The sequence below is a fragment of the Struthio camelus genome, chromosome 1 (assembly GCF_040807025.1).
Source record: "Struthio camelus isolate bStrCam1 chromosome 1, bStrCam1.hap1, whole genome shotgun sequence".
Classification (NCBI taxonomy): Eukaryota; Metazoa; Chordata; class Aves; order Struthioniformes; family Struthionidae; genus Struthio; species Struthio camelus.
This window is the reverse complement of record NC_090942.1, coordinates 155515241-155528426: the sequence shown is the minus strand read 5'-3', so window position 1 is coordinate 155528426 and position 13186 is coordinate 155515241. Positions and strand designations below refer to the sequence as shown.

Genomic DNA, 13186 nt, shown 5'->3' with positions numbered 1-13186 from the left:
GTCCTTCTTTCAATTCACTGCATCTGACTCTGCGGAGGTCCCAAATTCCCCTCTTTGCTCCCAGAGGCTTCTCGGAACAACACAGCTCTATCTGTCTCTTTCTGGATTTGTGTCTCCTGTTTTCCTCACCTCCCTGTTCACAAGGGTATCCAAAGGCAAACGTCACCTACTTTCAGAATTTCTCTCTGTGTTTGGACCCAGAAGTTCTCTGACGTCAAAAGGCAGCTTTTCATTTGTTTGCATGACGTAAATCCTCCCGAGTGGCTGTCACTACGAGTGACAACTGGAACAACTACCAGTTTGACACTGTCAAAAGCTTCTTGGCATGCCTGCTGGTGGAGAGCAGCCTCTCTGATGTCTGGGTCCCAACCAAGATACCCTCTGGGAATCCACCAGTGACATACAGATTAATATATGTAACTGGGAATACAAAGGAAAGGTGCATCTTATGTAAATTCAGTCAAGTATTGCTCAGAACTAATTGTGCTGGGTGATTAGGAGGGCTCACAGACCACAATAACTAGCAACTTTTTTCCTGTTTCTTGGCAGACACAAGCTGATTGTCCAGCTTTTGCATATCCCTACATATATTGGCCAGAGACAAAAATCATTTTAGCGCCTGGAAAATCCTTTATTGTGTGGATGGGGTTACCATGTGATAGTGTGATAATATCACGTAGGTGTAAATTAACAGGCTTGAAAATTGACAGCAAGCCCAAGAGCGGTCTTTGTGTACACAGTCAGATAACATCCCAGTTGAGGAGCTACCTACACCCCTACTGCCAGAAACCTCCCCCACCTTCCATTCACCGCTCCTACATTATAAAAATAAAGTAAACATTTTGTTTGTTAACTTCAAATGAAGAATAAATTAGAAAAGAAAAACAGTTTATGCCAGTGTACTTGAGTCTATTTTAATCTGGCCATATTCAGCACTTTGAACTGCCTTCTTGCACTTAAAAATATTTCCCATATGCTTGACATATTGCTATGCATGATGATGGAACACAGGGAGAAAATGTATGTTTACATACAAATCATACCCCCACATGTATATTTATACTGAGAGAGAGAAAAAATATATTATGTATGTATATATAACTTGACACTTTCAACATTTTATGTAAATAAATACCAAATGGATGGAGAAGATTGTATTATACATTAATAGGCTACATTGCTTCATTTCCATTTTTCAAATCTGGCTATGATTGCATGTAAGTACCTCAAACAGTAAACATCTGGATGGCTTGAAAGCAAGTGAAGCATGTTTTTATTATAAGACATGTTTTTACTGTAGATTTACAGATGTAAACTTTATCGGTGACATTTTTGGCCCTGAACAACCTCAGAGACAACTTATAATAAAAATGACGATTTTGCAATATCAGCATGGGCAAAGCCTTAAAAATTTTCATAATTAAACTCTAACAAGCTCTTTTATAATTAGGATTCAGTTTAACAGATCTATGTGTTAAGATTTTATCCTTGGAACTTTTCCAAGTAACTACACCGTAGCAGCTAGAGCCTTTGTCCAACTTAAATGTTTGACAGTTTATAAAATGGCAGGACAATTTTCCATCTCTCACCTCCAGGTTTAGGACAGTTTATCTCTGTTTTGCTTTTGTTCCTAGCTTTCAAAGTGCAATTTTCTAAAGAAATGAATATGCTCATAATTCAGTTTGTCTACCCACCCACCCACCCAGTTGCCTGTCTCAGCTAGCCCAATTGCTAGAAGGAACGTATAAAGCAAGTTCATAGCTTGATGCTGGAGTGATACAATCTTTGCTTAATCTATTTAGCGTTTAAAAATGTAAATGTTAGTGACTACTTATCTCAGACACTAGAGCCCTGCTCTAACGTAGCCTCTATGCTTGAATGTCATAAAGAGCAGTAATTGTACCCTGCTGGGAGACTGAAAACCTTGCAGTGTTTGAGACTTGCAAACTTTAAAAGGTAGTTTACATTTGGTAGGACCAAAGTCTTGTAATTGTATCTCAAACATTTGAGTTTTGAAGTTGTAAGATCCCTGGGGCATGTTATGTGCTGTAACAATACCATTAAATATGTTGTATCATGCTAGAGAAGCAATTTGTGCCTCCTTTTCCTGTCGTTTTTTTTCCCCTTAGAAAGAAATTCAGCACATGAATATGTAACATTAGCTCTTATTCAAAATTATTCGTGGAACTGAACTTAAAGAAATGAAATAAATTAGCAGTTATGTTTATAACATAGAGATCACACCCTTTATTTTCCCCAGTCATTGTAACAGCACTTAAAAAATAGTTTGGCTTCTAACTTTGGTTTAACCTCTTCAAAGTACAGTTTGCTTATCAAAAATGAACAGGAGCCAACACTTCCTCCTGCTGAAGGCAGCTCTGGGCTTTCTAACTGGATATGTGAAAGCCGGAGAGAAAGCTGTAGCCTTAGAGCGCCGACTGGCCACACTGTCCGGTTGTCAGTTTGCTCCCTGGCTCTGGTTTTGGCTGCTCCAACTAGATTTTTCCTAGATAAATCTGATGTAGAGAGGTCGAGCACTATGGACGCAAGCCAGTTTGTGCTACTGATCCTCTTGTATTTAGCAGTCGAGACACAGCTCTTGGTTGCTCCGCAGGAGGATTCCTCAGCAGGCCAACCTGAAGAACTGCCAGCATTCAGATCTCCTTCCTTATCTTCAACTTAGTTTTATAAAGGTTGCAAGATCAGGCTCTCCGGTGCCACTTGTTTCTCCCAAAGAGAGGAAAGAGATTTGTAGCAAGGGTGCGTAGCCTGTTTGCGTGCATGCGTGTGCGCATGTGTGTGCACGTGCACATCTCCTCCCTGCTTTGTTTGGCCCTTTATATAGCTGCAGGCGTCGCTCCCATGTAACTTTTGTTCTCATTGTGGGCCCTTCTGTTCTTCTTTTGGCAACACATGCAAATATTTACTAATGTTCATAAACAATCACCCATTCTGTCTTTTCAGGTAAAATATCAAGAGAATATGGCTCACCTGGGTGAACGTAAATGGGCTCACATGTTCCCTTTTCTGGTGGTAGGTATTTATGTATGTAGATACATCCAGCATGCAAAGATAGCCGGCTTCTGTTTTGGTCTTTGCAGACATTTGTGAATTGTCATAGCACATCTACAGACAATTCAAACCTGAAAAGCAATGCAGTGATCAGTGTCCGCTCAATAAGACACTCAAATATGCACTGCAGCGCTGCTTAGACTAGAGCATTTGTCTAAATCAGCATTTCCAAAATTGTGGGAGCGGCTGTTAGGGAGGAGGGGAGGAAAGGAAAAGGATTGAAAACGGGAGAGACCTCTGCTCCGGCCAGCTCTGAAAAGCTCTCACAGCACAACCAGATTGCCAGAAATCTTAATGGCCTCTCTGCCCTGTCGCGGCACCCTGGGCACGTGGTGAGGAGCCACTCACTGGTGGTCCTGCCACTGGGGCTCATGTCCTACCTAGCATCACACCAGCCTCCTGCGGGCCATGGTGCGCCTTGATCACGGCCACTGCAAAGGAAAGGTGTCAATGCTCGTCCTCCCTGTAGGGGGAAACCACTTGTCTGGGAGATGGGAAGATGCTTTATCTTCTGCCAGAGGTGTCTTAGGCCCACACCTGCCTGGGGCAGCCTGGAGAGGGCTTTCCTGGATCCTACAGCTTTCGTGGCTCCTGTCGCTAGGCACCTGAACCACCCATATGCTGGGAAGGAAGCCCAGATGACTAATTTAGGGCTGCGGATCCCAGTAGGTGGTAAATCCACAAAGAATTTGGCAGCATAACGTGCAACATTTGCTAGGCTCCCATGCTAGTAGACCGAGCACTGCACGGCCCTTCAGGACAGCCCCCAGCGCCTTGAAACGCCCATGCTGAAGGACCTGCCGCTCACTCTTTTTGCCTCTATGAGCAGCAGCTTTAGGGATGCTTTGTGCTGCTGTGTCTGCCCCATATCTTCTGAGTTATAGCTGGCTGGCAAGGGGAAGAGGCTGGGCACAGACAATGGAGGTGACGAAAGTAACAGGGCTTTGCAATGCTCTCTGGTGACAGGTTTCCCTGGTGTACTCGGCGAGCGCTGAATACTCCAACTGTGGTGAGAACGAATACTACAACCAGACCACCGGCATGTGCCACAACTGTCCCAAGTGTGAGCCGGGCGAGGAGCCTTACATGGTAATTTCAGATTCCTCTTCTCAGAGTAGGACAAATGTTGAACATCAACGATGAGATGCAGGAGACGGCTCGCGGAAGCAAAGCGTATTGCTCAGGCTGGCTAGCCAGTGCAGCTTGGTGGCTTGGGGCACCACCAAACACAGCAGTTACAGAGCTCAATCTGTCGCCCGAAACAACTCCATAGCTCAGCTAACTGATGAGCAATTTTAGGACCAAAAAATGCAATTAGCCCTTTTTTCAAAAAAAAGTGCTTTCTTATATGGTGCTGATACACTAATAGGAGAGAGAATGGGGAAAGAAACCAATGCTTATTCAATGCTATTGAGGCCACGCATGATTTCACCCACCCGGCAATGCTCACATGTCTAAGTATGTTGCAAGAGCAAGCCATCACGCACTTAGGCATCTGTAAACCACAGCCCAGAAGTAGTCTATTAAAAGTAGCATTTTGAAGGTTCTAATGTAAAAGTCTCACACACAATCTCTGCCAATGCGTTCTCCTCTCAAAAGTTATTTAAAATCTGACACTGCCATTCCAGCATTGTGTGATAAATAGGTTAGTTTGGCATGCTCACTGGCCCCCCGCACAGAGAATTTAATTTTACTCTCCCGCTAAGATATTTTGGCACTAGAGAAACTTGGAAACTTCTGCAACATTTTAAATTATGGTTTCTAAGTAACCATTTGATTTACAGTAGATAATTGTTGCATGTTAAAAAATAAATTCCTGAAATCCTATTTCATTTTAATGGGATAAATATCCTATTGCAAGAATTTCACACAGTTGGTAGTCCTGAACAAGTATATTTGAATAATAACCAATCGGTATTAGTTTTATTTAATCTAAATGTAATGTTCATCTGGGAAATGTGAGTTCAGGGGCTACCAAATCTCACGCAAACATTGCCTTTTGTGATGTTCCTTATGGCCTCTTCTATCATCAAAACAAGATCACAGATATCCCTGCTGGAACCGTGTTTCCCCCATAATTTTTCACTCCTCTGATTTTCAGTCTATTTTTTGTCAGTGCAGTAGCTGAAACTCATCTCCAAGATTTGCTGCAACATGATTTAAACAGTCATGGGGGTCACTTTCAAAGAGTATAATGCTCCAGGTCCCCTGTTGCCTCTCTAGGACACGGCATGCTGTGTCCTTGTGAATCCACAGCCTTTTTATTATAGACACCAAGGGACCAAAAAATGAACTTTGCTCTCTTGGTATTACATAGCGCCACAAAGCCATCAGGCCAGACTACACATACTCTCTTTTCCTAGATTATGTACAATGCAAGCCTATTTTTCAATGACTTTGTGTTGTTGTAGACATGTGGATACGGCACCAAAGATGAGGACTATGGCTGCATTCCTTGCCCTTCTGAAAAGTTTTCCAAAGGGGGTTACCAGATATGCAGACGTCACAAAGACTGCGAGGGATTTTTTCGAGCCACCGTCATGACGCCTGGCGATCAGGAGAATGATGCAGAGTGTGGGCCTTGTCTCCCTGGGTAAGGATTTAACCGTGGACCTCTGTTCTACAGATCTGCTCCTCGTGGTGCTGCAAGTACTTTTTAAAATCTAAAATCTCTGAAACCCTCTCTTCATGTCCTAGCTGATTATCAGTACAGTATTGGTGAATTATGCTTTTCAATTTCTCCTAAAACAATAACTTCCAGTGTTTGAAAAGTGTTGGTGAGTTTAGTAAATCAGAACATGCCATTAATCTTACTGAAATCTCACTGACTGAAGAAACACGTGTTGAGAACAAACTGCAAAAAACCAAAACTTATTCTGTGAACAGAAACAGAAAGGGAACAATTCATGTACCTAAGCATAGGTGTCCAGTGCTATTTTAGATGCTGTAAGGAATCCAGCTTGGCCTCCAGTTGCCTCTTCAGAAGGGCACTTCGTAAGTCCTGTATTGTGTAAAACAACTTCGTGAAGACGTCTTGGATGTCCTACAGTATCTACGCTGGCACTAGATGTTCATTTTTAGGAACGTAACACATGTCTTCTCCAAATGTGACCAGCTGGCAAATTTGTCAACAGTTGACAGCATTAGCTAACATAGCAGTCTGGGGAGATTCACCAAGGCAACCTTAGTCTCTCAAGGTCCTTTTTAGGCAACAGAGAAAGAGGGGTCTAAGTAGCTGCTAACGTGATCTGTGCTGGTATTCAGAATAAAAATAAGTTCTGTGGCTGGTTGAAGGGGCTATAATAGATGCTGTTTATTAAGTCTAACTTTTTAGTTATGTGTTATGCTCTGTATAATTCTGATGGTAATGGTGAGAAAGCAATTGACACGTTGACTATATTAGCAGCATATTCTTGACTATATTACCTTCTAATGTCTGCAAACGCAAACAGGCATTTGCTTTCTCAACATTCTGTTGGGTAAGCAAATACTTTAAAACAAAAACCTCACTTTATTTACCTTTTTAATTTCTGTATGCGTACCTCTTTGGCTTAAACGTGTAACTCCTGACATCTCGCTTTTGTGCAGAGTTTGCGGACACAATAGAACCCACGCTACTTATAGCGCAGGAAACTCTGTTAAAGAGGCTCTGCAAGATTCCAAGTTTATTATATCAACGAGTCCATGAGAAATTTTCGCAGCTTACAAATAAAAAGAAGGACTTGTCTAGCCGCCAACCAAGCAAATCAACAGTGTGATTTAAAAAGAACTGCCTCTTGACTGCCCCTCATACATCACTAGGAGCAAGAAGGTGAAATAGTGGCCACAGTTGCCGTTTTGCAATTTCCTCAGGACTAATGAAGTCACCCTGGAGGGAGTGGGGTCCCACCTGAAAACAGTCAGATTGCACAGCTGGTACTTAGGGAGTAATTGAAAACACCACATTTGCACAGGTGTAACCTGTAGCAGAAATTGGCCTGCCTGAGTCTGGCCCTGGGCTGCTGGGTGGGGCTCTCAGGTCTTGGGTTAATTTGTCAAGGCCAGCAATTAAGGTGAAAAACCCTCTCACTCTGAACTCGAAGAGATGAAATTCTCAAGGTAAATTAAATATGGGGTAAAGCACACTCTGAACCCTTCTTAACTCCTTCAGCAGCATAGAGAAGCTCGGGGGTTGTTCCTGTGTGACAGTGGGAAAACTCTAAGCCCCTGCGAGCTGAAGGGCAGTGCCGACCAGCCACCCTTTCTCATTGCCACCTTCTGCAGAGGGACAGCCAGGTGCCGGGACAAGTGGCAGCTGACAGAGCGCTCCCTTGCAGAGGCAGCAACCCTCAAAGAACATTTGAGCTAATGTGACAGAAAAATCAGGTTCTCCATTTTCAGAGGACTGTGCGTCAGTAACACACTGGAGGCGTTTCCAAAGTAACATCCCAGACGCTACAATCCGTACTGAGGAGCATCTCCTCCCTTTACTATTTCTATAGACTCACCAGTTTAGTAAAGCATCCTTAGAAAAGTTGAGCAGTTGGCACGTTATCATCAAAAGTATTTAGACAAAACACCACCAATTTACCAGCCCTTTCCCAAATGGTGTGGGTATCTTTTTCTGTCATTTGCCTTAAAAAAGACACTGGATAATTACATAATTTTTCTTCTATTTTTACAGTGTTACTGATGACCAGTCTTAGGGAAGAAAGATACCTCTGGCATGAGAGCATGGGTCTTCCATTACTTCTCTATGCCCAGATTCCCTTCCATATGAAATAGGGATAACACTATTTGTCAGGCTCACAATAATGTTGCCAGACTGAGACGAGGGCAGAATTCAAAGGCTTAGCTCCAAACTGTGATTCTCGAAACCAAAGTACAGCTGCCAGTGAACTCTGGAGGCATCTACCCTCTTGGGACATGGCAGGGTTTATCCTAGTGCCCCTCTTAAAGTTCTGCTCCTGCCCAGAAGCTCTTTAGTCGTGCTAAATAAGATAGTCAAGAATGCAGGAATTGGGTGAAACTCAGGCTTTTCCCCTCAATGGGTTCATCCATTAGGATTACCTAATCAGAGTGTGCTTAAGATCATAACCAACTAAGAATGGCCACAGCTGTTCAGAGCAAGGGTCCTTCTAGCCCAGACACGTGTCCTCAGCAGTGGCCGTAAGTGGGCACCCATGAGAAGATGACACATCTGCAGAAAACTACCCCAGCGTCTTACTGTTTTCAGCCCAGAGCAACTCACTGGTCTCCTCACAAGAGGGAATACAAAGCTGCTTGCTTTTAAAATGGAGGCAGAGATGCCTCGGCTACTGATGCTTTCCCTTCTTATGTGTTTGCCAATGGTTACAGCAAATCCCGTTTCATTTCTTTTCTCTGAGGTGTTTTAAAAGCAAGAGGGAGAGCTTTGCTCCGTTTTTGAATTAAAAGGTTTAGTAAGTGAGTTTGAAGTGAAATACATTCCCTCCTGGCAGTTCTAAATACAGCAGCAGATGCCTCCACCCATGAACTCAGCACTTCCCTCTCCCTCTGTTGATGCACTGTTCCCTGCTGAGAGCTGTGCTCCAACTCTGAGGTGCCCTTGTCCCTGCAGGGGAGCAGACCTGAACCTGGGGCTCCAGATTCTGCTTCTGGGACCAGCAAGTTCCTGACTGTGACTTGACACCACCAAGATAAGTCCAAGATAAAGCACCATGGTGTTAGCATGAAAACACTCCAGCCCATTTTTCAGTCTAGCATTTACTCCAGGATTTTTTCTCTAACACTTCAAAATCTGAGACCAGTGGGTGCTCAGGAAAGATGAATAATGAGTCTCACAGTGGAAGAGAAACACCATGAAAATTGATTATCATTCTTTCTTTCATTCTTGGTCTACTTCTTCTCCACAGTTAGTGATATAATGTGAGAAGTTATTTCCAACACTGCATTTAATATTCGGTGCATTGCAAAGTAGCCAGCAACATAAATCTGTTACTAGTATTTCACAGAGGTGAATCTTTAATGTTTGCAATTGCAGAATTTCCTACATACATAGGTGAAGAGTTGCTTGCCCATGAGCATCCTCTTCAGTTTTCTCTGCCCGTCCTCCACCATTCTGCATCGTTGTGAAAACCAAAAAATATTCCACCAGCTTGATGTTATTAACTGTCGGAAAGGCTGTTCATCTTCTTTAAGCCACTGTGGCTATTAGACTGTGGATCTTAACTGTCCTGTACTTTTCTGTATAGAGCAATATGTATCTTTGGCCCGCCACTCTTTTTTGTGGTTTGACAGTCATTTCCTGCTTATTTATTAACTAACTGCTCGACAATCTAACATTATACAGGCCCCGTAAGAAAGAAAAAATTAGGTTTTGCTATTGAAAGATAGGCAGAGCAGCACATGGGGCACAGGAACCGTTCACAGAGAAGACTGAGGGTGAATATTTTAAAACTAGTAGGAAAAAAAGAGGAACCACATTTAGTCTGTGCACCTTCTCAGGCCCTCTCTGCATCTCAGAGTACCCTGTTTCCTGTACCTGTATCCCTTGTTTGTAGACTGGGTAATGAATGGGAACTGATTTTGACAGACAGTTTCAACAGTAAGTTCCTAATATGTACATTTTCAAAACAAAAAAAAAAGTGTTGCACGCACATAGATAGATAGGTAAGAGCAGAAAACAGATTTATCACGGCATCAAGTGTTTATCATGTTGGGTACTCAGCTGCATAAAATGAGTGCCTGCTCTACTGGATTACAATTTTTTTTTCATTAAAATTTAACATGTGATTTGTAAAGGCATATATGTAACATCAGCTGTCTACAATTTTGAATAGATTGCCTTTGAATCAGATTCTTGCACACCCAATTACCTTATTCCAGTGCTAGCTTTATTAAAAGTTTGAAACATGAAAAACTTGTCTTTGTGCTGGAAGTCCAATGTCAAAGGCTAACTTATAAAGTACACAACAAGGAACTTTACCGAATTGTAAAGCATAATCTAGCTTTCCCTGTAAGGATGGTGTTTTCCTCTATTTGATAGCCAAAATTGGCTCAGATTTGGCTTTTTCTCTCCTTCATTAAGGAGATTACGGTGCTTGTGAAGAAAATTAGCCAGTGATATCCAACTGGTGGTCTTGCCTGGATGATTATTGCTTTAAAAAATAATGCTCTCCTTATTTGAAAAGTCTTTTTTCAGGACATGCTGTAAACTGTAGCTTGAACTCAGCAAGGAGAACAATGTTGTTTTAGGCAATGATACTACGTCTCGTCATGTAGGCTTGATAGTTGATTAATTGCCTTTTAGGGGGAAAGGAAGAAGAAAAACACTGTCTCTATTCAAGCAGTTAAAAAAAAAAGAATAATCATTGCATTAAATTGCTTATAGAAGTGTTTTAAAAGTGATTTTATCTCAGTATAATTAGTTGCTGCTGAACCATGCTCAGTTCTAACATATTAATTTACACTGTTTTGCCTCATCTTGCCCTTCATTTAGGTACTACATGCTGGAAAACAGACCTCGAAACATCTACGGCATGGTTTGCTACTCGTGCTTGTTGGCGCCTCCTAACACCAAGGAATGTAAGTGTTCTGTGGTTTCTGTGCATTTCATCTGGTTTTGACTTGGAATCATCTGGAAGCTCAATATGAAGTCTTTCAGCGATGATTATTATGTTCAAACACTAAGTCTCCACTGAAGCAATTTCTGCGTCCAGCTAGACTTGCCAACAGAGGAAGCAAATACTGAACATGTGGGGGGAGATCAGAACCTTTGATTTTAGGACCTGCTGTTGCTCAGTTATGTTGTGGTTTTCATCTGTTAAAGCATCTCAGACAGAACTTATTATGGCTTTTTAACCAAATAGGTATGGGAAGTCACAAACCTGCATATTTTTTTAATTCAGTTTTGGTTCAGCTATGAAGAAAACACTTTCTGGAAATTTTCTAGACTTTAGTAAAAGTGTATCTCACTTTTTTATATCCTTTGGTTTCAAAGTGATACAAGGGTTGGCAGTGGAGTGTGATAGCCAGCATTGATAGTAGAGCTAATTCTGCAGACTTCAGTTACAAAAGAAGCTGTAGTTTGCTAACTGAAACAAAAAAGGTATGTGCGTGAGACACTTTAGCACTACTTGTTCATTTGCGTGCTGCTTGAGCGCAAAGGCTGACTCATCTTCATGCCATGGATAGGGAGAATAGCCTCCTAGGAGCACTCTAATGCGGAGGTAACCCCTAGAAGAATGAGTTCTTCTTTAGGAAGAAAGGAAGTTCCCTTCTAATGAATAAATGGCTTGGTTTGGACACTCCCTCAGAATCCAGAGCAGATCAAGAGAAAAAGCTAAGAAAATAGACAAAAGTGGGCAGCACCCCAGCTAGAGAAATCTGATGCAAGTACAAGCAAAATCCTCGCCACACTCCCTGTTCTTTTAAAAGTCCTTACCATATAAAATAATTGCAATGTTTTGCCTGCTTGATTTTAAAGCAGTGGTTGACACAAACCTCCCCGAACATTTTCTTATGCACACAAACAGTAATTACCTAGTTGAGATGCTGCCGAACTGTGGTGCTCTGCAACCCACTTCAAAGGAGGATAGGTCACTGACAGCTCCCACCTTTCCTAAACTGCAAAAGCTCAGATGAGCCAGGGGATAAATACCACAGCACAGATCTCCCAATGAGCAGTGGCAGCCCCATGGAGGCATTTCCCTGAACCGTGTGCCTGGGAAGTAGCTGATAAGTTGTAAACCTCCCAGCCAGAAAACAGGAGGGGTGTGAAGGCTGGGTGAACGTAATTTTGGTGGATATGGTATGTGTTTGGAGGTGAGGCCACGGTGCTAGGGAGTCTCCCCAGTCTGAGATGTGGGGAGATGAGCAAAACAGAAGGTTAGGAGTCTAGGTAGGAGATGAGGGTGTGTGGGAAGAGGAGAGGAGGAAAACACACCTTCTCCTGCATGTGCGTGCGGCCTGGCTGCCCTGTGAAGGTGGCACAACCACTCCTGATGCCAACACAGTAGCCAAAACGGCAGGACCTCTGATGAAGCCTGTTGGGTTTTGGAACCTGACTTTGTTAACAGCTTATTGGTGATACCTAGCAAACAAACAAATTACCCTTTCAACACGCCTTGAGATCCTTGGTTCAAGGCATGGGGTATTTATCTCACCAGTTCCTCTAGATGCCACTAGCCAGTATAGCCACACTCATACTTTCTGCCCACAAGTAAGCCTCACTTCCAAAATGAAAAATAGCATCTGCAATGAATTGCTTCCTCAGCCCTGATGGTCTCGGATACATGCGGAGCTGGGTTTTTAGTAACACCAGACATATTATAGCTTACTGATCAGACAAGGAAGTACCAAAAGCTCTTGTAGCTATTGCTCAATTCAAAAAACAAACCTTTGCAGTATAATTGGCAGATACAATATAAACGTGCTTACTACTGTGAGGAAAGTATGAATTGTGCAACTGACCAACCACATATATTTTTAACTTGAAAAACACAAGAATAAATATGTGAAATATATATTATCTTTGGGAGGAGTTTAGGCAAGTGTATAAACCTATGAAGCAGTGGAGTACTCATGCTGGAGAGAACACGAGTCCTAGCAAGAGTAAATATTACCATATTAGTCAAGTCCGTGAAACCAATCGTTCAGCTACAAATGTTCAAGCACTTTGTGGTGGTCCCTCAAATCACTGCGCTCAGTTTGATTTATTATAGCTAAAACTCTTGATACTGTTTAGAATGGTGTTTTCTAAGCTCATAAATAATAATTTGGATTCCAAATGGAAAAACAGCCTTGCAACAGGAATCTCTGAAAGGCTCACTGTCCTTGTGGCAAGCAGCATAAAGTCTGATATTATCAAATGGCCAAAAATAAAACCTCTTCATCTCAGATTTCACTAACATCAAATTATACCAGTCAGAGCAAAGGAATGTCATGTCAATGAAACACAATTGCATACTTTTTTGAGGTCTGCAAATGCCTAAACTAACTGCTGCACTCTGAACATATAATGTTAATGTGAGCATGCGGTCTCTGTCATATGAAGGATCATAGAAGCTCTTTGCTATAAATGATTCCTGTACTCAGAACAAATTCTGTTTATTGGAGCTTCTTATTCATCCTTCCAGCTGTCATGATGGAAGGT

The 13186-nt window shown here is 42.2% G+C and overlaps 1 protein-coding gene across 2 annotated transcripts in view; it reads left to right on the top strand.

Moving 5' to 3' along the window:
- EDAR (ectodysplasin A receptor) overlaps nt 1-13186 on the top strand; it is a 76149-nt gene that overhangs the window by 45303 nt on the left and 17660 nt on the right. Inside the window, exons 2-5 of one of the 2 annotated variants that reach the window (XM_009665487.2) lie at nt 2965-3033; nt 4039-4161; nt 5484-5665; nt 10532-10617. In XM_009665487.2, the coding sequence (XP_009663782.2) occupies nt 2983-3033; nt 4039-4161; nt 5484-5665; nt 10532-10617 (442 nt within the window). In that variant the 5' untranslated portion in view covers nt 2965-2982. Of the gene's footprint in view, nt 1-2964; nt 3034-4038; nt 4162-5483; nt 5666-10531; nt 10618-13186 lie in introns of those variants that run through there. The other variant, XM_009665486.2, reaches the window with a different exon arrangement.